This window comes from Pipra filicauda, unplaced genomic scaffold (genome assembly GCF_003945595.2).
Source record: "Pipra filicauda isolate LSUMZ 115617 unplaced genomic scaffold, ASM394559v2 scaffold109_size3271384_pilon, whole genome shotgun sequence".
NCBI lineage: Eukaryota > Metazoa > Chordata > Aves > Passeriformes > Pipridae > Pipra > Pipra filicauda.
The window spans coordinates 1,598,221-1,623,257 of record NW_024103540.1 but is presented as its reverse complement, the minus strand read 5'-3'; the positions used below and the strand labels follow the sequence as shown (position 1 = coordinate 1,623,257).

The 25,037-nt window shown below is 51.2% G+C and overlaps 2 protein-coding genes across 12 annotated transcripts in view; both read left to right on the top strand.

The window, feature by feature from the left end:
• The window catches only part of EHBP1 (EH domain binding protein 1), a 212,247-nt gene extending 197,738 nt beyond the window's left edge, over nt 1-14,509 (top strand). For 10 of the 11 annotated variants that reach the window (XM_027713141.2, XM_027713212.2, XM_027713873.2 and 7 more), the window contains 4 exons: nt 5,466-5,565; nt 6,706-6,779; nt 13,218-13,332; nt 13,505-14,509. In XM_027713141.2, coding sequence (XP_027568942.1) covers nt 5,466-5,565; nt 6,706-6,779; nt 13,218-13,332; nt 13,505-13,595 — 380 coding nt within the window. In that variant the 3' untranslated portion in view covers nt 13,596-14,509. Of the gene's footprint in view, nt 1-5,465; nt 5,566-5,740; nt 5,879-6,705; nt 6,780-13,217; nt 13,333-13,504 lie in introns of those variants that run through there. The other variant, XM_027714352.2, reaches the window with a different exon arrangement.
• A 4,229-nt stretch (nt 14,510-18,738) lies between these two features.
• OTX1 (orthodenticle homeobox 1) lies at nt 18,739-21,269 on the top strand. The gene is made up of 3 exons (XM_027750914.2): nt 18,739-18,925; nt 19,472-19,623; nt 20,291-21,269. Exons 1-3 carry the CDS (start codon nt 18,829-18,831, stop codon nt 21,047-21,049), a joined length of 1,008 nt encoding a protein of 335 aa, XP_027606715.1. The 5' UTR covers nt 18,739-18,828; the 3' UTR covers nt 21,050-21,269.
• The last annotated feature ends 3,768 nt before the right edge of the window (nt 21,270-25,037 follow it).

Sequence of the window (25,037 nt, the reverse complement as noted above, 5' to 3'; positions counted from 1 at the left end):
GTTCATCCATTTACACTGTAAACTAATCTTGTCCCTGCATGTTGTTGCTTTTTCTTCCTTTTAAGTGGTATTCTCAGTGTTTTGTAGCATTTTCTTCTGTGTTTTCTTAGCAATGTACAGGTTTACTGTGTTAATCCATAGTGGGTTTATCTAATGTCTAGCTGCCCAAACGGCTTAAAAATAATAGGTCTAATGGTACATTCATATTGTGGTAGCTGGCTGAGTTTGAAAGCATTTTCAGCAGGAAAGGAAAAAAAAAATTGTTTTTTCAAATTGATTCAGAAGAGACATTTGTCAAGATGCTTCTTATTTAAATATTTAACAAATAATTAGCTTACAGTGTAAACAAAAATCCATTTGTAAATCCCAAAGAATATGAAGGAAAATCTATTTGTAAAAGACTGCTGGGAAGCTGTACAACGTTAAAATAATTTAGTTGCTGATATTGTTCTCAAAAAATGGTAATGTATTTGTTACCATGCTTCTAACTCTTGAGTATTGCCAAAGAAAATTGACTCAAGTTGGTTTCAAATAATGATCAGGAGTATGTGGGATGAACCGCAGGAGAAAGGAAAGGGGCTTGGGGCTGTGATTTGGGTTTTGGTTTTTGGCTATCATTAAAATACTTGCTATCATCATTTTGATTATCACTAGAATTTGTTCCAGGAAGGGACAAAATTGCCAAACTTTACCCTGCAGCCTCTGTTGAATCCTGTGCAGGAGCTATTACAGCTCGGAATCGCGACTCAGAAGCCAGTAGTAGTTTCTCATATCTGAGGGCAGAATTTAGTGTCCTGTGCTGTTTGAGGCTTGGTGTTGGGCTCGTTCCTAATCACTGAGGAGGGTTCTGGTAGATGTCAAGTGAAGAGAAGAATAGAGCACGCATCCTTCACCACTCAAGCCAGACAATGAAATTAGAAAATGGCACTGGGAGTTGATGTGAGAGAATTCCCTTGGATTCCTAGAGGAAGAATAAAACAAGAATGAATTAATTAAAAGAAAAAAAAAAAAAAAAAAAAAAGAAAGAGAAGAGAAAAGAAGAGGGGGAAAAAAGCAGAAAGGAGAGGGGGGGAAAGAAAATAAATTAGAGAAACCCTACCAGAACCCTCCTCAGGTTAAAATCTGACATTAAAAACTGTATTGACTTTTCACATAAAGGCGCGTGTACTCACTGTTTCATCTGAGTTTCTGGTTCTGCATTTTTCAAATCTCTTACCAAGCAGTTTGCATGCATATGATGTTTGCAGCACTACCCGCTCTTACTTGAAGACTGTTTTCAGAAGTCATTATTGAACTATAGGATAAAAAGGTATAAGCATAATTACGTGTTAAAGAGAATAAATATGTTCTGCTAGATAGTTAACCAGATGAGGTTAAACAAGATAAGATGAATTCTGGTCTTTTTAGAAAACTGGCAGTCTTCATTTTAAGCTACAATGTAAAGTGCTTTATCCTGAGATTAGGTATTGTGGCAGAAGCTAAAACTGCCTTTTTCCCCTAACCGTGCCAGAATACAACCTCCTTTTCTTTCTGCGCTAACAAGACTGCTTTACCACCACAGCCCACTCTAAGTAATTAAATCAATCCTTTGTACTTACCGTATTCTCCTCTAGTGACGGTACTAGATCTGATTATATGCTTCATGCATATTCAAAGTACAGCACTGACAGCTCTTTAATGAGCTCTTACTTAATCAGTACGAACAATGTTCATCTTGTTCTTTTTTTCCTCATACATTAGAGCTAGGAACAGTTGGGGAAAAAATGAAACATCCAGCATTCATTTGAAAAATATATTGTACTTTGAAAAGTGTCTAAGCTGGAGAAGTTGCATTCTGCCCTTTAAAAGTCTGATGGACAAATTGGATTACTAGTATTGGATTAAATAACAAATGGTTAGAGGAGAAATGAGAAAAGCTCGCTGTGATCACAGGCTTTAATATTTTTTGTTACTTATAAAGCTGAAGGGGTCTTTAACCAGTTATTAAAGTCAGGATTAATTTGTAATGGTCCAACTTACTAGCTTTAAAAGGGTTTTGTTGTTGTTGTTTATCAAAAACAATAGTGTAATGCATGTATTATGGAAAAAATTTAAGTTTAAGATCTGTGAGCTATTTATAGATTTTCAGCATCTTGTACTGGCTTAGATAAGGGGTTTGCATGTGTGGGATCGATTTGTTCTCCAGCGTGGGTTTTTTGCTTCATTTAAATAATCTGTACGGCTTGTTGTGGTTTTTTTCCCAAGAACAACACAGACATTTTCCCAATTTGAATTTTCAAGTATTTGTTGCAAGTCAATTAAATACTTGTTTTACACTTGGAAAGTGAAAACAACCACCACCCCAGTAGCAGCAGCATTTTACAGAGTGAAACTGTGTTGAAGAAAGGGTTTTTCTAAATTTTTTATTTAGAAGTTGTAACTGTGAGTTTAGCTTGCAGTATCGCTGCAGTAAGAACACTCAGTTTTTCTTTGTTGAAAGTGTTTCATGTGCATCCTCTCACCAAGGAAAAAAAAAATGAAGTAATGCTCTAATGCTAGTGTATTTGCTGAAGAGTTATTTACATTTCTTATACATGGGAGTTCATCTTTATTTTGCTTGCTTGGGAAGAATCTGTTTCAAGTCCATGCACAAGAATTTAAAAGCTGACGGTCGACAAATAAAATATCAGCATTGACTACTATTAATATTGCACACATGTGTCATTTCACTGATCAAAAAGGCCTTCACCAGGGTAAAATTGGCCTTTTTCCAAATTGCAAGCTTTTTCTCAGCTTTTTCTTTTTTGCTCTTTCTTCTTTTGTTGCTGCCCGGGGATTTGTGCCTATCGCAGCCGATATCACATGACTGGTGTCAGGGCATCACATGGGTCCAAAGCGAATACAAAAACAGATTTAAAATTCTGTAAAAACAATCAAGACTTTGTTAATTCACTTTTAAACCGGCCTATTCTATGGATATTGCATGTGCTTTGGTGTCAGCATGGATATATTAAAACAGACACCTGTGCAGATCTAACTCGACAGCTCCAAGCTTTACCTAGATCTTTTCTCATTACATCTTGCAACTAACTTTATTTAGGAGGAATGCATTAATAGAAAGAAGATTATATCTTAAGTTTATGTTTTTAACCTGAAATTGCGTGGCACGAAAGTCAAATTCAGATCCACTGTTGTGTCAAACACCTTGGAAACATTTATCTCTCCCATTTCTTTTTCAAGGCTTGCAAAATTAAATGCAGTAAGAGCTTGTATTTATAATCTTTTAACCAGAGATCCCAGACCACCCCAAAACTAACTAATTGATTGAAATGTTACTGTAGCTATGGATGTCTGGTTGTGAGAACTTTGCCACACTGCTGCTAAAAAAAAATCTCATCTCATGCATTACAGAATAGACTAGTCATTTTGCAAAGATAAAAAAAAGAATCTATCCCCTTCTTCTTGCCCTCTCCCCTAAATGAATTCCAACTACTTGATGCATTTCAACAAAAGGTTGCTAATACTGATTATCATCTACTTCTAAAAGCAGACCCTGTTAGGTGGACCAATACAGCAGCAAGGCCCTTGATCTGTAACTTAACAGCAAAGTGTACTGAACTGCTGAATACTGTTGTAAATGCCGTGGTGTGATATTTTATGCACAAAACTAGAAGTGGAGGTCTTGAGGGAGAGCATTTCTACGTGTCAGATTTCTTCTTTCATTCCTCCATTGTCCAGGAGCTGAACCCTGCTGCTTTTGCTTGGAAAAGGGCTGCAGGGCCATCCCCATTTTGGGATGCTCTTCCCTTCTTGTCTCACTGCTAGCAAATTTTGACCCTAAAAGCACCCTTTCAGGAAGCTTCATCGACCAGGCACTTCCCAGGGTGATAAATGGGTATGGGCGGATGTCTCGCATCAGAAAGAAGATGCTGTAACTTTTTGTTACTATGTGGGTCCACCAGTTCCACCCTAAGCTGACCCACTTCCCTGTTCATCTTCTTGAGACCTTCCCTTGCAGGCAGCAGGGTGCGCCAGTACCCTGGTGACCATGTGGTTGTCCATGTAGATTTGGGCTTGCACACTTCACTGGGGTGTGAACATGCACGTGGCAAGCACCTACATGCAAGCATTTTAAACACTCTCATCCAGAAACTGAAAGCTTTTTTGTTTAGAGCAAACCAATATTTTTTCTGGTGTCCTTCCAGCTTCAGGCGCTAGAAATCGCTTCTTTGCAACTAAGGATCCTATGGTTCAAGTTAATAAGATGGCATCCCAAAGTGTGCAGCACTTTGCATCAGAGATTTCAGAACCCTTTACAAACACCAAAGAATTAACGTTCAGCACCCTTGCAGGATCAGTACAGGTGATTATTCCTGTATTGCACATGAGGCACTTAAACTTAGAGTTCTGCCCACAGTCTCCCAGTGAAGCAGTACCAAAGCTGGGAAGCGTTCAGAAGACCCAGCTCATGCTCCTTTGCCACTATTCCAGGTTTATTCCCGAGATTAATTTTAAGCATATGAAATGTGTGAGTTTCATAATTCACTGAGGACCGTACAGTCTTTGCTCTTCAGCTCAACTTGAGAGGTGAGAATGGCAGGTTACCACAGAAGCGCAGCCTCCACAAAGGACTTCCTCCTAGTCCCCAAGCTCAGGGAGATGGAATTTGGTTCAGCAGCCCTGCTACGTGGAAAGCCCAGTCAGGATCCTTCAGGATGCTCATCTGCCTTTCCCCTCATGTGCCCTGAGGGTGCAGGGGTGGTGACGCAGAGTGTTGGAGAGTCCGGTAGAGCATAGTACTGCCTGCAGGTGGGCCATGAAGGGTCCTGATCCTCATCCTACCTGGAATGAACGTGGGCTAGGGAAATACATACATACACATATGGGGACCCTCAGGCACCTGGATCCCAAGATTATTTGTACTTGTGCAGATGCTCCCTTTGATTGCAAGTTGTGGAGAGGAGCAGCTCTTTCCAGTTTATCATCTGAAAGAGTGGCCATAAACACAGAAGCTGAGCAGGTGCCCCCACCTTGGCCGAGGGTTCAGGATTTCCATCTCCTCTGCAGCTGCTTTGATCCCCACCACATCATCCTGACTGTGCTGGGTTTGCATGGGTGGAGTGGATCTTGCCCACAGGGATTGTGGTTGTGTTTGGTGATGACCAGACATCTTTTATCAGTAAGGTTTTTTAGATTGGGAGCATTGCAATATTGTAGTTCATTTGTAAGAATTTAAAAGATACAATCCTCTTTAAAAGGTGTTAATTTAGGATAAAGAACACTAAAATGTATGCTGAAGAATGGCTGCTTTCAAAGATTTATTTATGAAGCAGGCAGGACTTGTAGTCCTATGATATATTTACTATTTGTGAATTCGCCTTGTCATGCTCAGTGATATTGGAGACTGATACTCCAAAACCTGACATGAAATATGTAGCTCAGTTTGTGAAATGCCACAATAAGTAATGAAGTTCTTTCGATTGCAGGAAGAAACACAGAAGAAGAAGAAGCTATGATGCAGGAATGGTTCATGCTGGTTAATAAGAAGAATGCCTTAATAAGAAGAATGAATCAGCTTTCTCTTCTGTAAGTACAGATGAACAAATGTATTTACAAAAGGATGATTTTTCAAAATATTTACCCTTCAGATAGATGCAAAAAAATTTTTACTCTCTTCCTATTAGGATTCAAAAATAACCCCTGAAAAGTGAGTAGTGTGGACGTGTTACACATCGAGTAACTTGTTTTTCTCATGTTTCAGACTTGAAAATGAGAAGCATGCAATGACACAAGATTAGCCAGAGCTGTGAAAAACGAAATTAAAGAAATATTAAGCACTGTTACGTTTTCGAAGAACCAACAGTAGAATAAAATTACGTTTTAGAAATGCACAAATAGATTTGGATTGTGTCTCAGATGAGTCAGGTGGAGTCTGTTCAGAGAGAGAGTACATTTAAGTTGCTACCTGCTTTGTAGAAATCCTCAGTCCCGTTGCTAGCTCAGGAGCACCAGGCTGCTGAAGGGATGTTAGTAAATCAGTCACAGTGCAGTGATACCACCAATACTGCAAAGTAAGGACTAATGAACTTTTTTCAGTGGCACCATCGAGGAAGGGAGAAGGTGCTGCTCGTTTTCAGAGGCATTCTGTGCCCTGAGTGCTTCTTTCAGTAGGATGATATTTCTTTCCGTAATGCCACCTAGTGTAGATGCCTGCATACTTCCTTGGGAAGAGCCTCTGCTCACCTATTTCATACTGGGTCTGAACTTGACAGAGGATTCTACCTTCAAAATATTAAGCTTTCTAATCCCTTGTCTAATTTTTACTGTTCATTAGGGCAGAATGTATATACAGTAATACTTCCAGTGTTATATTATCTCAGTGAATAGGTTGATGCTGGAATTTGTTCCTTACATCCAGGGGAATATTTTCTACTTGGGACATTCCACAACAGCCGCTCCGAAGGTGAATATGAAATAGTTGCATCCTGTAGCACAGTGGAGTTAAACTGACGGAATTAAAGCCAACACTACACAAAAAGAAAAGCCCCTGTTACTGAATAGGCCACCTGAGCCAGGTTTTAAGTTTGTGTATCATTTGTTTGGAGTAGCTTAAAGTTAAAGAGAAAAGTCAGTTGCGAGTCCTAAAATCAATGTAAGTTAAAGGTGCTTTTAAGTGTTTAATGATTTAGTAATTAACATATTGATGAACATTTGCAACTTGCCTAGGGAAAAAGAACATGACCTAGAAAGGCGCTATGAGCTGCTGAACCGGGAGCTAAGAGCAATGCTTGCCATTGAAGGTAAGAGCAATGCTGGGTGCTGAGGGGGGGAAATGCTCACTGCTGAAGGTGGCTGCCTGAAAGTACCAAGTGTGGAGGCTTCTCTGAAGCCCATCAATAATGCTGATATTTACATCACTTCGAGCAATAGCACACAGCAAATATGCCGAGTCTGCAATCCCGTTCTTAAGTTTTATTCGGGAGGAAAAAAAAATGAAAGTCCAAGATAAGGGACAAAGAAGTATGGTCTCATTGGAATAAACTTCGGAAACAAAGTGATGAAGAGGTATAGAGTATGTGTCCAGGGTTTAATATTTTTGTGTTGTAGTAATGCTCTCTTGTCTCTCTTATGGCTTTGCGCTCCTTTTGGTGCCGCAGGAAAAAGGAAGGGGTGACCCACAGAAGGGACCCTCCTTCCTTTTAATGTTTCAGACCTGTTTCACAACAGTATCTCACTGGGAAAAAAAAAAAAGTCTTATTGGTTTTGGTGGTAAAACACTATGTTTGTCAAGTAAATATTTCATCACAAGCACCACCAGGATTAGTGCAATCCTTTGCACAAATTTTCTGTTTTCTCTGCAACTCTCCCCAGTTTAGTCACCTTACCTGAATGAAGGTAACACTCAGGGGAAGATTGACACGGGATAAATGAAACAATTGCATCCTTTCCATAGGGCTTTCCAGTGAATTGTACAATAATCCTGGGGATGATTCATAATAAAAAATAAACATCCAGATAGCTTAAACCATTGCTTGCATTATTTTCTTATTTAAATATCTTAAGTGTTTTCTAATGCTGCCCCGCTTATACCTCTCAGTCACAAATGCTGCCTTATAGTTCAAAGATGTTTGCTTTAAAGTTAATCCTTTGGGCTCTGTAAAATGGACCTTTTGTCTAATCAATGCAAATTGATTTTGCTATTCCGTATTGACCTCTCAACCCTTTGACTGTCCATGGTAATTTCTTTCTTCACCTGATAAGGTACCTGATCCATAATAAATCAATTCTAATTAGTTTGGAGACTTCACTGGGAGCGTAAGTTTGTTGGAAAAAAGCAGCAGGTTTCAGGTGGCTTTTTCATATCTTTCCATCTGTGGTTATATTTTTTGCATAAGACTATGTTCACTGTATTCTTGGGTAATCTTGAGTCATAAATATATACATTGCTTTCTGCAGAGACAACCCAGATTAATTTGGAATCACACTGATGAAATGTTTGAAACATAAAATAATCTAAAACTAGAGAGCAGCTAAGAGATACTGTATTTAAATACAAAATTTCAATGTTTAATTGCCTTATAAATATATACTTCCTTGAAATGTCCCAGCAGCAGCCTTTGAATGTCTGGGAGTCTGTGCCATTCACACATTGTCTTGAACAAAAATCTGTCTTTTTTTTAATTTCTTTTTGTAAGTTCAGAGAGGGACGCCCAAACTCCAAAAAATCATCTTTTTTCCTTCTCTCTCCCTTTCTCTTTCTTTTTTTTTTTTTAAATTGCTATTTATGCAAACATAAGTGGTGTAGAATTTAGTTATTTTTTAATTTTTTTTAATATATATTCAACAAAGTCCTTATTTTGCATTTTAGCTCTCAATAAGATTATTAGTCTTCTAGAACTTTTAACACCTACCTAAAGAACATATTAAAGGAGAAAACTCTTCCAAGAAAATGGCTGTGAAAACTCAAAACACACATTTGTGACATCTTGCCTCTCAATGTGTGTGTGTCAATGCTGTATTGCTTTCTGTGTTCAAAAGATGCAAAGATACACTTTTTGGGAAGCACTGGTAAAACCACGCCATTTATAATACGATTTCCCTGAAGAAGCACGGGCTGCCTGAACAGCTCAGCACTGTCTGCTCCGAGGCCATTTAGCCGATTGCTAATGAGTGCTTGGGTTCCCTGAAAGAGTTGAAAAGACAGATCTCACTTTTGGCAGCACCAATTCCAAACCTGAAGGTATGGGCAGGAAGAAAAATAAATACACATATATATGTATGTATATATCTAACAGGATGGGATCGGTTTGTTTGTCTAAAAGAAAGGCAGAATGCACCAACCCAAACTGGAACTTAAAAAAGTCTTTGAAAGGTGGTAATTACTGTTTTGGTAAATTGCTCTAACTCTCGCACGCGTGACTATACTGTTTAAAAATCTGTCAAGCAATTTACTTAGCTAGTTGCTGACGAGGAAAAAAAAAAAAAAGAGAGAGAGCCTTGCGGAAGGTAGGAGCCTGCTGATGGCAGATAAAGGCGGTTCTTGCCGTGCCCGCATGGGCAGCGTGCGGGCAGCGCTGGCGGCCGGAGGTGCTGCCCGTCAGGATGTTCAGTGATGTGGAGAGAGTGTCCCCTTCTCCAGCTGCTAACATGGAGGCACAGGCAGCTGAATAGCCTTTTGGAGGGTTACGGCACTTCACGAGGAACACATGAATGACCGAGGGTGCTAAAAAAAAGGCAAATTCCCCCCCCCTCCCCCATTTAGCCGTAGAGATAAGAAAGAGAGAGTTAACGCGCTGCCTTCTCCCAGCTACAAAGTGTTCCCCTCGGACTGTTCCGACCGAGAAAGGCCGGAACTCCCTGCCTAACAGGCCAAAGAAAATGCAGGTAACGGGGTCTGTTTTAACCTCTGCACCTTCCCAGGCATCCCGTCCGGCTGTTTGGAGCTGGCTGCTCGTGTACCCAAGGTGCTGCATTTCAGAGACTGGTTTTTACTGCGTCTGTAGCCGAGTGCCGGGATGGCTCACTTTCAGCTACCTTTCCTCTCACTCCTTTCTTTTTTTTTCTTTTCAGACGAGTTTTAATGCCTCCTTAGAAAAGATAAGTTCGTTTTTGCACACCTTGGGGTGGTGTGTTCATTTTCTGCCCAAGAAATGGATCTTCTTTTGGATTTTGTACATCTTGATTTATTCTTGGCTTATAGTTTGAAGTGGGTGCTCTTCTAAAAGGATTTATGCATAGGTTCACTATTTTTGTAGTTATGGTTTATATGATAAGCTTTTTATATTTAAAATCAATATGTAATCCTGTGGAGGAGCTTATCCTCTAAAACCCCATTTGTAAATCTATTTTAGCTTTGTTACACCGCGCAGCCACAGTATTCCATAGATTGATTAGGTTCAGCAGCAGAATCCTATCAAATGGCCTGCTCTGATGATGATGCAAACTCTTTCAGGATTGCTAGTTGACTGGAACTAAAGATAAGACCTGACTGCAATCCCCCAATGTGCTCTTTACAAAACTAGTGTTAATTTTCATCAAAGTGCCGGGCTTATTTATTATAGTGGCAAGGTTGAAGGTTTTACTACGAGAACTTTCGACCATTTCTATTAAAGCATTTCTATGGGACGTCTGTTTGCTCAAAGTAATTATCAGTTTAAGCAGTGGGGGAAAAAAAAAGACAATATGAAGTCAATGAAGATGAATAATTGAAAACATTTCTACTTCCATGTGAATTTAGCAAACTCTGTCATTTTAAACTGCCCATCGCAAGTGGTGGCATGGGGGCTTTAGCTTTCAACACTTTTAGCTCATATACAGCCTCAGAGCTTAATCCTATTTTTGTGCAGAGTGTAGCTTTTAGAACAGTATTATTCTGAAATCTTCAAATTAATCACAGCCCATACTGTAGCTTCCCAGAGCTGCAGTCAGCCTGGGTAACTGTATGTGACAGGTGTTATAGGTAATCCTGGCTTAAAAGGCACAACAGGTAGGAACCAAACTTAAACACAGTTGCTTTTTTAAACATAGGGATGCTTCCCAAAACTGCTGTCCAGCAGTATTTTGTTGGATAAAACAAAATTGCAAGGTAGTCACCTATAAACTGTTATTTAAATACTTTGAGCCAGTTCCCCTTTTAACCAATTGCTGCTTGACTCTTATTTTATTTTGTGGAGAGGAAAGGCAGAATCCTTTTCTAGAAATCGAAGTAAAACTGAAAGGGAATAATTTCTGCCAGCAAGTTTTCCCATGGTGTATTTCAAACATTAATAATAAGCAAATGCAGAAAAAAAACCAAACAAAACCCAAAACAAATAAACAGATTTGTTCCATGAAGTCCTAATAGGACATTATTTAGTACACAGGGCAAGAAAAACTGTATCACTTAGGAAGGGACTTAACAGAGAAAGATGGTACTGAAGGACTGAGCAAAATCTATACTGAAATATTCCGATTAAAATTTGCTTTTTAAAAAACGGAAATTGCTGCTGAAACTGGAGAACAAGGAGATGAAGAAAGAAAAAAGGCTTTAAAAATATGAAGTGAAATTTATCAAAACTGAAAAAAAATTAAATCAAGTCCAGGTAGAGATAATTTCAAGTCCCTTTTCATCCAGAGCTTCATGTGCCCAGATGTGCTGGGGAGCCTGAGTGTCAGCACAGTTCCCAGCTGGAGCGGGGGGGAAAGTTAACCTGAAAGTTTGGGGCCACGTCGGGGGGGAAGCAAACACCCCTGAAAGTCTCCGCTGTGTCTCTCTCCTTCTTTTCTGTCCGGTTCGCTGCCGTGGCCCTTTTCAGGCTGGTTTTGTCATGCTGAGCTCGCACTGCGCGTGCAGAGGCATTATTTGTGGGGTAAAACTCTTCAGTTTGGGGAAGCTCTGACTTGTAGAGTGGCAGGGCACTGTGTTCTAAACGCGTTGAACTGAAGGAGCCTTACCCAAAAGGAGCAAAAGGGGAAGCAGCAGTGGAAATCGAGAGACTGCCCAAAAAGTAGCACTTAAAAGGCCAAATTAAAGCAGCTTTGTGGCAGGAGAAATGGCTTGGATTACCAGTAATTTTGGCTGCTAGCTCCACTTCTAATCTGTGTACACCTGGAAAATTATTTCCTTGGCAACGGCGGAGGGGGAAGGGACACTTTTAAAAAAGAAAACGAGGAAGGAAAAGAAGGAGAAACAGGAAAAGAAGGAGAAAAAGGAGGAAAAAAAAAATATAAAAACTCCTGGGAAGTTTCGGCGGTGCCCTGCCAGGCCTGTGCTCCGGGAAGGGCTCAAGTGCCACCGCACCGACTCCCTCCCTGCTCTCAGGACGCGGCCGTGCGCGTTGGCTGCTCGCAGTGTGCCCGCACACACACGTGTCGCCGTGGGTTTTCCTGCGGGCGTGTGGACCCGCGACTCACTCGTGGGCCCGTGTGCGAGGGCGCGATAAAAGCAGCTACACATTCCTGCCTTTCTGCCGCTCTTCCAACCTTTATTGCATGATGATGCATCTAATTTTTAATTTGTAAATACAAGGCTGAAATTCCCTCTAGCACCACTTGCTTTCATAAAGCTTCTGAGCAGTTTGCTGTCTTGAATAAATTTGGCTTTGGAGGGGGGTCAGGGGGATTTGAACCACCGCATTCTTGCGGGGTTTGTGAAGATTCACATGGTAACCGGTGGGGAGCATTGTTCGGGTTATCTGAATAAGCACCAGCCATGTGAGTTTTAACATGATCGCCCAGGGCAATGGAGAGCGCGGGGGGGGGGTGGGGGAGAAAGCCAAAAGGACTGCACCCTCTCTCCCCTTCGCGATGGGGAAGTGCGGCCGGGAAGGAGGAGGACACCGCCGGGCCGGTGGCGATGGCTTCTCCCGGTGCTTTTTTTTTTTTTTTGGAGCTGGTGTCCTCTTTCCCTCCCGCTCCTCATTTGTCCTGCTATCTCCCTCATAATCTACTGCTCCTTCTTTTCATTGTTTACCTTCTTAATGAGGGAGGCGGAGAAGGCTGGGGCTTGACTGACAGCGACAAGCCCTCGCGGTCTGGCTGGAGAGCCGGAGGCTGCGGGCGGCCCCGGGGGGCTGCAGCGGGCCGGGCCGGGCCGGGCTCCGACGGGCCGCGGCCAGAGGGAATCCCTTTGGGAATAGCGAGGCGGCCCGCCTGCCGCTGGCTGCCAGCGCCGGAGGTGGAGGAGAGCCCTGCGATATTCTGTAGCAAGTGTATTTTTACTTCAAAGTGGAAAATGCTAATTAAGCGATACCTGCCTTTAAAGTTACTGCGGAGCATATGGTGCGCAGTGTGAGATTCCTCCAGCCGCTGAGAGCGGGCGAGGAGTGAGCAGGGAAAGGAGCCGGGCTGCGGGGAAGCGGGCATTCCTCCGGGAGGGGTGTCTCGGTAATGTCGATTACACAGGCAAAACAAAACAAACAAACCAAAATAAACAAAAAAGAAAATTCACACTAAAAGAAAAAAAAAAAAAAAAAAAAAAGAGGGGAAAAAAGGGGGAAAAAAGACCACCCAAACGACCCCGAAGTAGCTGCTGAGCTCCCCCAAGCCAAGGTGGGCGAAACGCCACCGGGCTGCGCTTGTACCCCTGGTAGCCTGTTTGGGGAGAGGGCCCCGGGCCGGGCCGGGCCGGGCTGTCCCGAGCTGGGCCGGGCCGGGTGCGGGCTCCCCGCCGCAGCGGCCGCGGGCTCGGCCCGGTTGGGCTGTGCCGGGCGGTGGCGGCCGCGGCTCTCACCGCTGCTCTTGTTCTGGTTCTCCCGCAGATTGGCAGAAGACCGAGGCGCAGAAGAGGCGAGAGCAGCTTTTGCTGGACGAACTCGTTATTCTCGTTAACAAACGGGACGCGCTGGTCAGGGACCTGGACGCGCAGGAGAAGCAGTGAGTCGGGCGAAGGGGAGGGGGGGGGGTCCCCGCCGAGCCGCCGCGGTCCCCACGGAAAGTTTGTTCCAAGTCCGCGGGCGCCGTGGCCGTGGGGGAACTCGGAGGCGAGCGGGGCCGGCGCCCATCCCACGCAGCCCCTCACCGCGCCTCCCGCCGCCTCTTTCCGCAGGGCCGAGGAAGAGGACGAGCATTTGGAGAGGACCCTCGAGCAAAACAAAGGCAAGATGGCCAAGAAGGAAGAGAAATGCGTTCTCCAGTGAGCGGCCTTCCCGCGGCGGCGGCGAAATCGCAGCGCGTCTTTCTTAACGTTTTTAACATGCCGACATGAGACTGGGGAAAAAAAGAAAAGGATGTTTTGAAAAAAAAAAATTAAACTTTTTTCCATTTTCTTAGGCCAGATCTAGGCTGTGCCGGGCCCCACTCCATTGTTTTTTGTTTTCCATTCGAGCGAACTCGCGTTGTCCCATGATTTCCGTGTGGGCTCAGCTCTCCTGGCGAAAGCGTTGGAAATGGAATCGCCGAGACCCCTGGCGTGCGGGCGATGCCGGAGATGGGCGGAAGGAGGAGAAGAAATAGTCTGTCCTGGTTTCTGTAGCTGGAGGAGGGCTGAGTTTTGAAATAAAAATGTTTTTGTCGTAATAGGATTAGAGAGGGGGATATAGGAAAAAAAAATCATTGGGAATGGTTTCATCTAGTCCTGCCATATGTAATACTTAATAAGCTACCTACATTTTATAGTTAGGTCAGATCCACCCCAGTTATTATTAAAAATGTGCTGTATTTACCAGTGGTTTATATCATCAGTTTTACATCTCCCGGGGAGTAGAGCCGAGCTGCTCTGGTTTACTCGGGGGGCTTCTCCCCCAGAGCTGGCACAAAACCCTGGGAGCGGCTGCAAGCGGAGCGGGGCAGCCCGGGGGCAGAGACCGGTCCGGCCCTGCCCGGCCCGGGGCAGCGCGACACTTTCCACCCGCGTCCCCCCGCGGGCCGGACCGCGCTGCCCGCTCCGCGTTATTTATTGCGCCCGGCCGCGTCCCCCACCCCGCCCCGTCCGTGTGCCCCCAAGCGTGTCCCGCGCTCGCATCGTCCCTTCGTGGAGCTCGTCTCTTTTATTTATTACAACACCGAATCATATATAAAGTTTTCAATAAAACCCGAATCTTTCTTACCGTAACTGCCGCTTTCCTCTTTACCTGGGAAACTCCATCCCTCCCGCCCTCAGTGGGCCGGGGAGGGGGCGCGGGGGGCGGGAAGGGACCGATCTCGGGGGTGGGGGGGCAGCGGGGCTCCGTATCCCGGGCCCCCTCGGCCGCCGGCGCTTCGCCAGCGCAACGAAACCCACCAGACGGAAAAGTTTTTCGTTTGATTTTAATAAAACGAAACTCGGGGAAGGGGACGTAAAACTTTTCCCCGCGGGGACGATGTCGCCCGCCGGCGGCGTGGGGGGTGCGGGGCCAAAGCCTCGCTGCGGCTCCGGGCGCGTAAGGAGCGCATCCGCGGAGAGCGGAGCGGGTAGAGGGGAGCCTGAACCACGCGGGGTCGCGGCTGCCGTCCCGGGAGGGACCCCAACATCGCCGGTGGTCCCAGGTACAACTGCGACCCGCGGCCCGCTCCCCGCTGCGCCCTCCCGCTCCCACCAAAATAATTTCCCCGTGGAGGAGGGAAGAGCCCGGTTTTGCGCCAGCAGCCGCCGGTGCCGCGGGCTCTGTGCCGGCCCGGGGGACTGGGAGCTGCCCCGGATCCCTCAGGTGGGTTTGGTCCTGTGCGAAGTTTGGGAAGATGCGCGGAGCACCCCGGCGCCGAGGTTGTTGGGGTAGCGGGCTCCGCCGTTCTCCTCTGCCCCCCCGCAGAAATACAGGGGCTGGGAACGGGAGGAAACACGCTCCGAGAGCTCCGCGGCTGCGGAGCTCAGCGGAGGCTCGGGAGGGGAGGCAGCGGCAAAGCCCGCGGCGCTCCCTGCCCGGCCGGGCACCGGGAGCTGTTGAGCCCCAAAGCAGGGGGCTGCCCCTGGGGGCGACGGGGGCCGTGGGCGGGCGTCCTCCCCTCCTCGGGGGGCCGGTGCTTGTCTGGCTTTTGATGCGAAAAAAGTAACTCAGTCCCTGGGTTGAGGGATAAATAAGTGTGTGTATTTCCCCCGTCTTTCGCCCCCAGCCCGGCAAACCGATCGCAGAAGGCCCCCCCGCCCTGCAGCCGGCCCGAGCTGCCCTTGCCCTTCTCCGCCGCCGGGGCCGAGGGTCGCGTCGCGCAGCCCAGCCCAGCCCAGCCCAGCCCCCTGCCCACCCGCCGCTCCCGCCCCGCCGCCGACCTTACCTGGGCGCACCGGGGAGGGCGCCGGCTCCGTCCGGCGGAGGGAAGGGGGGGGTCGGAGTCGCCAGGACCATCACCTCGGGGGGGCGGCGAGCTCCGCGCCCACCCTTCCCGCAGCCTCCGGCCGAGCCTGCGGGGAGGCGTCCGCAGTTGGGGATTGGGCAACCGCGGGAGTTGCGGGGGACTTTGGGGGGGGGGCATAGATACCCCCTGGTGTGCGTGGGGGGGAAGTGAGGGGCAGCCTCCGGGGGTGCCTGCTGTCCGCCAGGACAGGAACTGCCCCGGCGGAGCGAAGGGATGGTAAGGCGGCGGGGGCGGGAGGGGGAAGCGCAGCCCGGGCCGGGAACTGCCCCGGCAGGACCGGGGCAAAACGGGGAAGAGGGGCTGGAAGGGGGAGAACTGCCCCCGCAAAGTCTTCCTCCTCCCTCCTCCTCCCTTTGCTTTTTTGTGAATGGGCCGCGGCGCCTTTGTTGAGGGGAGAAGTGCCCGTGTCGCTGACTTTTGCGGGCGAGCAGAGGAGCTTGCTAACCTCCTTCCCTCTACTCATCGGCTCACGGCTCCCTCCCGCTCGGCTTAGACGGTTCCCTCCTCGCACAGGAAAAAGATTTGAAAAGAAGGGAAAACCCCCCCAACGACAACAAAATAAAATGGGGTGGAGGGAAGTCTTCCCCCCGGGAGACCGCGCTCCGATCGGGGCCGGCGGGCAGCGCCTTTGAACATTAGCTCGCTTTCAGCTCCACTGCAATTAGAGGGAGTTGATTTGGGGAGACCAACAAAAGCCGCGCACCGGAGCCTCCTTAGAGGTCCCGGTCCGCTCCGCCGCCGGCGCGGCCGCCGCGCCCCGACACCACCGGCCCGAGCAGCGAGTGCGACCCCGCGGAGCGGCGCGGAGGGCCCCGTGTCACCTCGACCCTCTTCCCCGCCGCTCCCGTGCGGGCTCTGCCAGCTCCCCCCCTTGCCCCCCGCGGTGCGTAGCAACCTCTAAATTCGGGACACGCGGGGAAAGGTGCGGTCGCTTCTGCTTTATTGGGATTTTAAAACACAAAGTTTGGGAGAGCCCCCGGGCGTCGGGGTGGGGGGGCCCCGACACCGCCTCCCACTTCCCCAGGAGTGCCTTCCGCGCCAGCGAAGGCGGCGGCCGAAACTTTTTCTGCGGTCTCCTCGGGCGGCAGGGGCGCGCAGGGCTGCGCGGAGCGGGGCGCAGGGCGGCGCGGAGCGGCGTGGGGGGCTTCCCGAGGGGGGGGACAGAGCTGCGCGGGCGCGGAGCGGACCCTCCAACCCCCCCGCACTTCTCTAAGAGTTCCCACCACCCGCCCTCCCCGCGGAGGTTGTGCGGGGCACTGCGCGCCCGCCCCCCGCAGCCCTGGCCCCGCCGGCCGGCTCTCCGCGGCGCCGGGGTCGGTGCGCGGGGGAGCGCGGAGCGGCGCGGGGCGGTGCGGAGGAGCCGTCGCCCCGCGCTGCCATTGCCCGGGCGGCTGTCAGTCAGGCGGGGAGCGGCCGGGGATTGGCGCCAGGCTGGTTACGCAGTTGCTTTGCGCGCACATACAAGGGTAGGGCCGGGGGTAGGTGATCAATCCTCATCAGGGCCGCGGCTCCATCGCCCCGACAGCGCGGGCCGCCGGGCAAGGTAAACGCGGGGCGCCCCGACAAGTCGGAGGTGCGCGGCTCGGCTTCGGGCAGCGCCCCCCCCGGCCCCCCTCCCCAGCCCGCCTCTCACCTGCCTGCCCCCCCCCCGCTCCTTCCTCCCCCCGCCCGGCCCCCTCCGCGCCCCCCGCCCGCTCCGCCCCGCGCTGCCCCGCGCAGCCCCCGCCGGGCGGGCGCTCAGTCGCTCCGCAGGTGGCCGCGCAGGTGAGGCGGGCGGGGGCGGCGGGCACCGCGCTCACCGACGGGGCGGGCGGCGGGACGGATCGTAGCGGGCCCGCGGCACCGCGAGCGGGGGTGGTGAGCGCGGCTGGGCCGGGGCTGCCTCGGGATTTTCATCTGTCCTCTCTTTCTCTTTTTCGCTTCTATTTCCCCCTTTCTCCTCACCTCTCTCCAGCCGGGACGGGCCGGCTCCGCCGCGTCCCCGACAAAGTTATGCAACGGCGGGTCACGGCGTTGCCACTCGACCTGCGCCCGGCCCCGGCCTACCGGGGGGTGCCACGAACCCCCACCCAGAATTTCCCCGGGGTGCCCGCCATACCCCCGGCTGGGGGGACAGTTGTCTCAGCCTCGGCAGCGGGGGCCGCCCCCGGGGCTCGACGGGATCGCCTGGGGTCTCTCCGCTCCTTCCTCCCCTCCGCATTTATCTGCGGGATTTTGCCACCGAGCCCGGCCGCTGCCTTCCGAGCTGGGTCCCGTGTATGTGTCCGTCCCCCCCGCCGGCCCTGCCGGAGACCCCCGGTAGGGCCCCGCCGCCGTCCCGTCCCGGCTGCCGGCGCTGTCGCCCGCTCGGCTGCCGGCGCGCTCCTTTTTCCTTTTCCCCTTTTTAACTCTTATCCATTTCTAATTAAAACGTCCCCGTCTGCTCGCTTTTAAATTAATTATACTTCCCTCCTCTGATACCTCCTTTTGATTCCTAATCCAATTATCTTTTTAAATAATTGCTTTATCTCTCCCGATCGCCGGGCACTGTTGCCTTTCGGCACTTGCGCGCAACTCGCCTTCGTTTAAAAAAATAATAATAAAGTTAACAATCGGAAGCCGCCCACCCGGTGTCCCCGCGCCGGGTGGGCGCAGACCTGCGGGAGCTCCGGGCGCCCCCCGGCAGGACTCGGGGCGGCCGGAGCCTCACCCACTTTTCTCTGCTCTCTTCCCAGGCGCTCCGGCCTCGCCTCCGTGCGGGGAAGAAATCCGCCCGTTTCCCGATCGTCGTTATTATTTTAAATTTTTTTTTCTCCTTCATTTTTATTTTTCCCTCACTTCACCTGCGATCACTCGAGGACCTCGCGGCGGTGACAGCGGGACGGAACGAAAAAAAGTCCTTTCACGCTGATTTTCTGCTCCGTTTTTAAATTATCGTTGGCTTTTAATTTTTTTTTTTTTTTTGCCTCTTGTTTGGTTTTTTTCCGGGCTACTTTTTGTCGGCTTTTTTTTTTTTCCTTCCCTTCTTTTTCCCCCTTCCCACCCCATACATTTGATTTGATTTTGAATTGGGTTCGTTTTTTTTTTCTGCGGGACTTTGGAAGAAACTGCCCGGCTTTTAGCATGATGTCTTACCTCAAACAGCCCCCTTACGGCATGAATGGGCTGGGGCTGACGGGCCCCGCCATGGACCTGCTTCATCCCTCCGTGGGGTATCCGGGTGAGTACCACGGGCCTCGCCTGCGCCCCCCCCCCCCTCCCCCGGTTCCACTATCCTCCAGCAAGCGGAGGGCGAAAAGTTCATGTCCCAGGCTGTTTTGGAGGACCCGATGGGGCTGTACGGTTTGGGGTGGTCTGTGGGGTGGGTCCCCCTGTTTGCCTGCACCCCTGGCTGGGGAGAGTGGGGTCTAGCTGAGTTTCTCCCCTGTTCCGGGGGTTTCTTCGTTCTTGCGGCGATTTTTAAGGATAAAAAAGTTTTAAATGAAGAAAAAAAAAGTGAATTTATTTCGGCACAACGAAATCTCCCCGTGGCTCCCGCTGGAGCCAGGCCCGACCCTTCCCCAGCCCTGTGCCCCTCACCCTGCCCTCAGCGAGACGGGGCCCAGCAGCCATGGGGGTGTGGGGGCACTGCTGCAATTTGGGGTCAGCAGCAGGGGTTTATCTCAAGCTGCTGCACCAGGGATCCCGGGGCTCCCGCCGTGCTGCAGAATGTGCGGGAGGTGCGTGGGGATCCAGCGTGACCAGTGTGGCCGTGCTCATCCCCCAGCCACCCCACGGAAGCAGCGGCGGGAACGCACAACCTTCACCCGCTCGCAGTTGGATGTGCTGGAGGCTCTCTTTGCCAAGACCCGCTACCCCGACATCTTCATGAGGGAGGAAGTCGCCCTGAAGATCAACCTGCCCGAATCCCGAGTCCAGGTACCGGACCTGCGTGGGGGAATCCTGCATGGATGTGGGTTGGGGGGATGCAGGGACGTCCCAGCTCAGCTGGCGCCACTCAGACTGAGTGTTCCGTCCATACTCATCCCTGTTTCCTTGGGACGGGAGTGCATGTGGGCTTCGGTCCACTTGTTTGTCCCACTCAGCCGAAGACGGGGCATTTATTTTTATTTATTATCCTCTTGCGATAACATTATTTTTATTAATATTTTTCTGTCACACTCCACCTGCACAGCAGCCCCACTACCTGAGTGCTTCCTAGAGGTACTTCCTCTGGGCACTGTTCCCCAGATACCCAAAGGGTTGGAATATGCAGGCAGCACCCAACGCAGGATCTGTCCTCCGAAACCATATTTTGTCACCATGACAGGGATATGCACGAGCTGGGGCACCTCAGCCATTGACCCTGGTCATCGTTGCTTTTGGCAGGATGTGGTGTGGCCTGGGTGTTAGACCGGGGTGGGTTTTTTTATTTTGGGGTGTGGGGGGATGTGCTGATGGCTGGGTGCAGGTGCTCTCAGAACTGGTGCCAGGGTGAGGTTGGTTGGGTGCTCACAGAGTGAAGAGCCCCTTCTGGGGCTCTCTGGGCCCCCTGCTCACCCCACCACCCCTCCTTGCTGCCCTGCACCCCATTTTCTCCCTCCAGGTCTGGTTCAAGAACCGCCGTGCCAAGTGCCGGCAGCAGCAGCAGAGCGGCGGCGGAGCCAAGAGCCGCCCGGCCAAGAAGAAATCCTCGCCAGCTCGGGAGAGCTCGGGCTCCGAGAGCAGTGGGCAGTTCACGCCGCCGGCAGCGGCCTCCAGCTCGGCCTCCTCTTCCTCCTCCAGCTCGGCCTCCTCAGCCCCGGTGGGCGCCCCGGCATCTCTCAGCACCCCGGCGTCATCCATCTGGAGCCCGGCTTCCATCTCCCCCGGCGCGGCGCCGGCGGGGGTGACGGTGCCCGAGCCGCTGCCTCCGGCCGCCGCGTCCTGCATGCAGCGGGCCGGCCCCGCCGCCACCGCCGCCTCCGCCAGCTACCCCGTGTCCTACAGCCAAGGCGGGGGGTACGGACAGGGGTACCCCGCGCCGCCCTCCTCGTCCTACTTCGGGGGCGTGGATTGCAGCTCCTACCTGGCGCCCATGCACTCCCACCACCACCCCCACCAGCTCAGCCCCATGGGGCCCTCCTCGGTGCCAGGCCACCACCACCACCACCCGCTGAGCCAGAGCTCGGGCCACCACCACCACCATCACCATCACCACCACCACCAGGGTTACGGCGGCACGGGGCTGCCCTTCAACTCCTCCGACTGCCTGGACTACAAGGAGCCCGCTGCTGCCGCTGCTGCCTCCTGGAAGCTCAACTTTAACTCCCCCGACTGCCTCGACTACAAGGACCAGGCGTCCTGGCGCTTCCAGGTCTTGTGAGGGGCCGATCACCATCCCCCCAAGCTGCCACTGACCCCCCACCTGGGGTCCCCCCACCGCCTCCTGGGCAAGACTCTGGCTCTTCCTCCTCCTCCCTCTTTGTTAGCAGTGGCGATGCCCTGGGGAGGTCCTGCCACCCCCATCTCTACTGACTGATATTTATTTTGCTTCCTGCATCGCTCCACCAGGTTTATTATAATTATTATTTTTTTAAACGCAACAGAAGAGGAGTTTAAAAAAAAAATAAATTAAAAAAGCCTAGCGTCTCCCCTCCTGCCCCCCGGGCAGAGGCGCAGGCTGGCTCCTGCCCTGCCGGTGCCCCCCCACCCCCAGCTTTGTGCGGGGACCCTCAGCCCCTCCGGGCACGGAAGCCCCGGTTTGCCGGTCCTGTACAGCCTCTTGCCGCGGGGAGCGGCGGGAACAATGTAAATACTAGGTCCGTTCCAGTGACCACGATTATTTTTAGTTGATGCTGTTGGGTTGGCATTTATCTAGAGTCTAACGTGGAACAGAACGTAAAAAAAAACGAACAAAAAAATAATCTTTTTTAAATTTTAATTTTCTTCCCTAAAAATGAATCTTTCCCAGTCTCATGTCCTCCGTCCATCCTCGAGGGCTCTGCACAAGCTTGGCTATGCCGTCCCGGGGCTGGGGGCAGGGGTGTGCAGCAGCCATGGGGGACGCCCAGAGGGGGAGGCAAAGGGGGAGGGAAAGGCTGCCCAGCTGATCCGCAACCTGCAAACCAAAAAAACCCAAAACTTTTGGAAAAAAAAAAATAAAAAGGCAAGAAAAAAGCCGTAAAAAAAGTTTTGGTTTATTTTTTGGGGGGAGGGTTGCAGGGGCAAGCAGCTCTGCTTGGGGGCGGGGGGAGGGGCGCACGGCTTTTCGGGGTGTGTTTTTTGATTTGGTTTTCGTTCTGGTTTTCTTGAGCCCCTTCTGTCGGTCGGTGCGTGGTGGCGGGTCGGTGCCGCAGCCCCGCGTTGCCCGCCTGCCTCGCCCACCTGGGCTGGGGCTTTCCGGCAGCTTTGCCCCGCAGGGAGGAGAGGGACCGTGTAAGCGTGATTTTTGATGCCGTAACCTCATGCTTACCCCTTCGACTGTAAGGGACCCCTTTCTTTCTTCCCCCCAACCCCAATAAAATCTAAACTAATAAACGCAGTGGTGTGTCCTGTGCTCCTTCCTCCCTCCCGCCTCCTCTTCCTCGTGAAACTTCCCTGGGAAGAGTGAGGTGCTGGGAAAGAGTTCCTCTGGGGTCCCAGCAGGAGGGGGATGTGTGTGATGAGTTTGTGAGTGCTCTGGAGGGGGACCCACCGCCACTTCTGCAGGTGTGGGCTGGGGACCCACTCTTTCGTTAATTGACGCTTAATTGGTTACTGATTTATTGCTGCGCCGCGGTGTCGATGGGGCTCACGGGATGGGCAAACACTGGCCGAAACAGCAATCCCCCGCAGCTGGTGGGGCAGTCCCCCAAACTCGGGACCCACGGGCACGCCTGAGTGGTGGTGGTGGGGTGCGAGGGCCACTCGGACACCCAGCCCCGCAGCCAGACCTCTGCCCACTGTGCGGGGAGGGGTGTTCGGCATTCGTGCTTCCAGCCCTGGCTCCCGGCCGTTCCATCCTCACCCGCTGCCGGCTGGGAAGACAGGGGGATGAATTATTGCTCGTGACAATCCCCCCCACCCCTTTTTTTTTATTCTCCTTTCCCCAGACCTTCCCTGCAGTTGTTGGAAGCTGTCAGCTGGTGCCGGGGCTGTTCCTACCCGCAAACGACTAGAGCTGAGGGCATCAGCGGGGCCACTGCTACCCTGCTTGGGTCATTGATCCACTGCTCGGGGAGCACTCCCAAATTCCCATGCTCCTCCCTGTGCTCTCGCATTAGTGCCCGCTGCATCTGGACGCTCGTGGGCTGTGCCGTATGTCCCCATCCTTGGTGTTCCCAGGAACTCCTGGAGCAGTGGAGACCGTGGTGGGGTGAGAGGTGTTAAGGCATTGGTGTTCTCCGTGCGGCCACTTTGGGGAGGGTTTCACACACTCCCTCCCGTCCGAACTCCCCCCGCCCCAGCGTCGTGGTGGATGCGAACGGGGCTGGCAGTGCTGCTGCTGCTGCTGCTGCGGTGGGAAAACCAACGGGGGTCAGCCCCAGGTGCCACCCGTGCATCCTTCCAGGGTCGTGGCCATGGCATAGCCCCGAGGCGAGGGGTGGCTTCCCGCACCCCACGGTGCAACGGGAAGCGATGGGAGGGGACGAGTGCAGCTGAGTCAGTCTTAGGGGATTTTTCTTTAAGTGGTTCTTTTCCTTGTTGTCCCCTTCTGTGCATATATATAGATAACATATATTTGAGTATTTATTTTTTTAAATGTATCTTCACCTATAAAATAATTGTTCTCTTCTGCAAGCACAGGTCAGACACTCATCACAGTGAAGTGTGGCTGTACAAGCAGTTTAAGGGAGGGCCATGTGTGCTGGGTCTAGTGCAGCAGTCCATGCATCCCCAAGCCCTTCTTTTAAAGAGGCAAAAATTAACACAGCCCTCCTGGGTCTGAAAAAAAAAATCTGTGCTGGGCACGAAACGAGTCAGAGTTGCCCTCCCAGATTTAAGGAGCACCTGAGAGACAAGAGTCAGTAGGTGTATAACCCACACTGCCCCAAATACACACTTTTCATCTTCTTTAGACAAAAATTATGCACACTTCTTCATCCTTATAAACTGTGTTCCATTATAACTCAGTAAATCAGTGAGGCTGAAACAGAGCCAAGAGGGGAGCCTGAATTTTGGTTTTGGTGATGTAGTCCTAAAACTCTTCATCCAGTGCCCCACAGTGGGGCTGGGCCAAGGGTCTGTTTTGGGGTTTGGGACTCCAAGGGATGCTGGTGTTCCCCCCCCAGCAGCGCCTTGTGCCACTGGCCAATGGCTTGTCCAGCAACTCCCACACCGGAATTTGGGCATTTTCCCACTCACACAGATTCAGAGCACGGTGTTGAAACTGGTTGCTGAGCCCAGCTGGCAGTGGAGGCACAGAGGTGAGCTGGTCCAGATCACATCAAATCATGGCTTTGCCTTCAATGCTTGGCTTCACTTTTTTTAAATTTCTTTTTCAGTCTGTGCCAGCAGGGTGGGCAAGACATGACTTGTGCCTGTTGGTGGGCGAGCGTGGGCTGGGAAGGGTCATATCCGGGTTCGGGGGGGGCCCGGCGCCCTCCCTGTTTTGCCAGCTTAAGCAGCGGAGCAAACTTCTCCCGGTGTGGGCTTCCTCGAGGCTTGAGCAGGCACAGCCACCCCGAGCATGAGTCATGGCAGGTAAGGTGGCACAGTGCCGTGGCACTCGCTGCCTGGTGCCCGGCTCCAGGGGCAGGCGCCGGCAGGATTGCCAAGCTTTTTAGGGCAACCCGGTTCTGAGACAGCTGCCGGGGTGGCTCGTGCCTCACCTCTCAAGCAAGAAGGCTGTTGGGTGCATGGCTACTGTTTTATTATTTTATTTTTTTTTATTAAAAAAGCATTTGCTGCTGGAGCACGGAGCTGCCAGTGGCCCAGGGGTGCAGCCACAGCGCCGAGACGCGCCGGGTTACCCGGCACAGGCTGTGAAGCTCCCGCCTCTTCCCCGGGTGCCGGCAGCTGCCTGGGCTACCGAGAGCCTGCTCCAAAGGCACGTGGGGCTTTCCCACCTGTAAGTGGAGGGCCAGGATTTGGGGTGAGGGGGGAGAGGGACAGAGGGGAGAACATTCCCCAGCTTGGGCTGTCGTTAGCTTTTATGCCTGGTGGAATAATTGATGACCTATTCGCTGTTATCAGAGTATTTGCTCCGAGTTGAGTCCCTGCTCGGGAAGCTTTGCTGTTAAACCCCCCACGTGTGGCAGGGAGCTGTGACAGGTGATGGTGTGAACACCCTTAGCGGTACCAGGCTGTGCAGAGGTGGGCAGAGGCTGGCCAGGTTGCTTCTGGCTGGGGTGACCAACTCCTCTTTATTGCGCAGGATGTGCTTCGGGAAC

Coding starts and splice junctions, on each gene's coding strand:
- OTX1 (XM_027750914.2), top strand. CDS start 18,829: ATGATGTCTTACCTCAAACAGCCCCCTTACGGCATGAATGGGCTGGGG. Junction 18,926..19,471: donor TCCCTCCGTGGGGTATCCGG/GTGAGTACCACG, acceptor CTCATCCCCCAG/CCACCCCACGGAAGCAGCGG. Junction 19,624..20,290: donor TGCCCGAATCCCGAGTCCAG/GTACCGGACCTG, acceptor TTCTCCCTCCAG/GTCTGGTTCAAGAACCGCCG.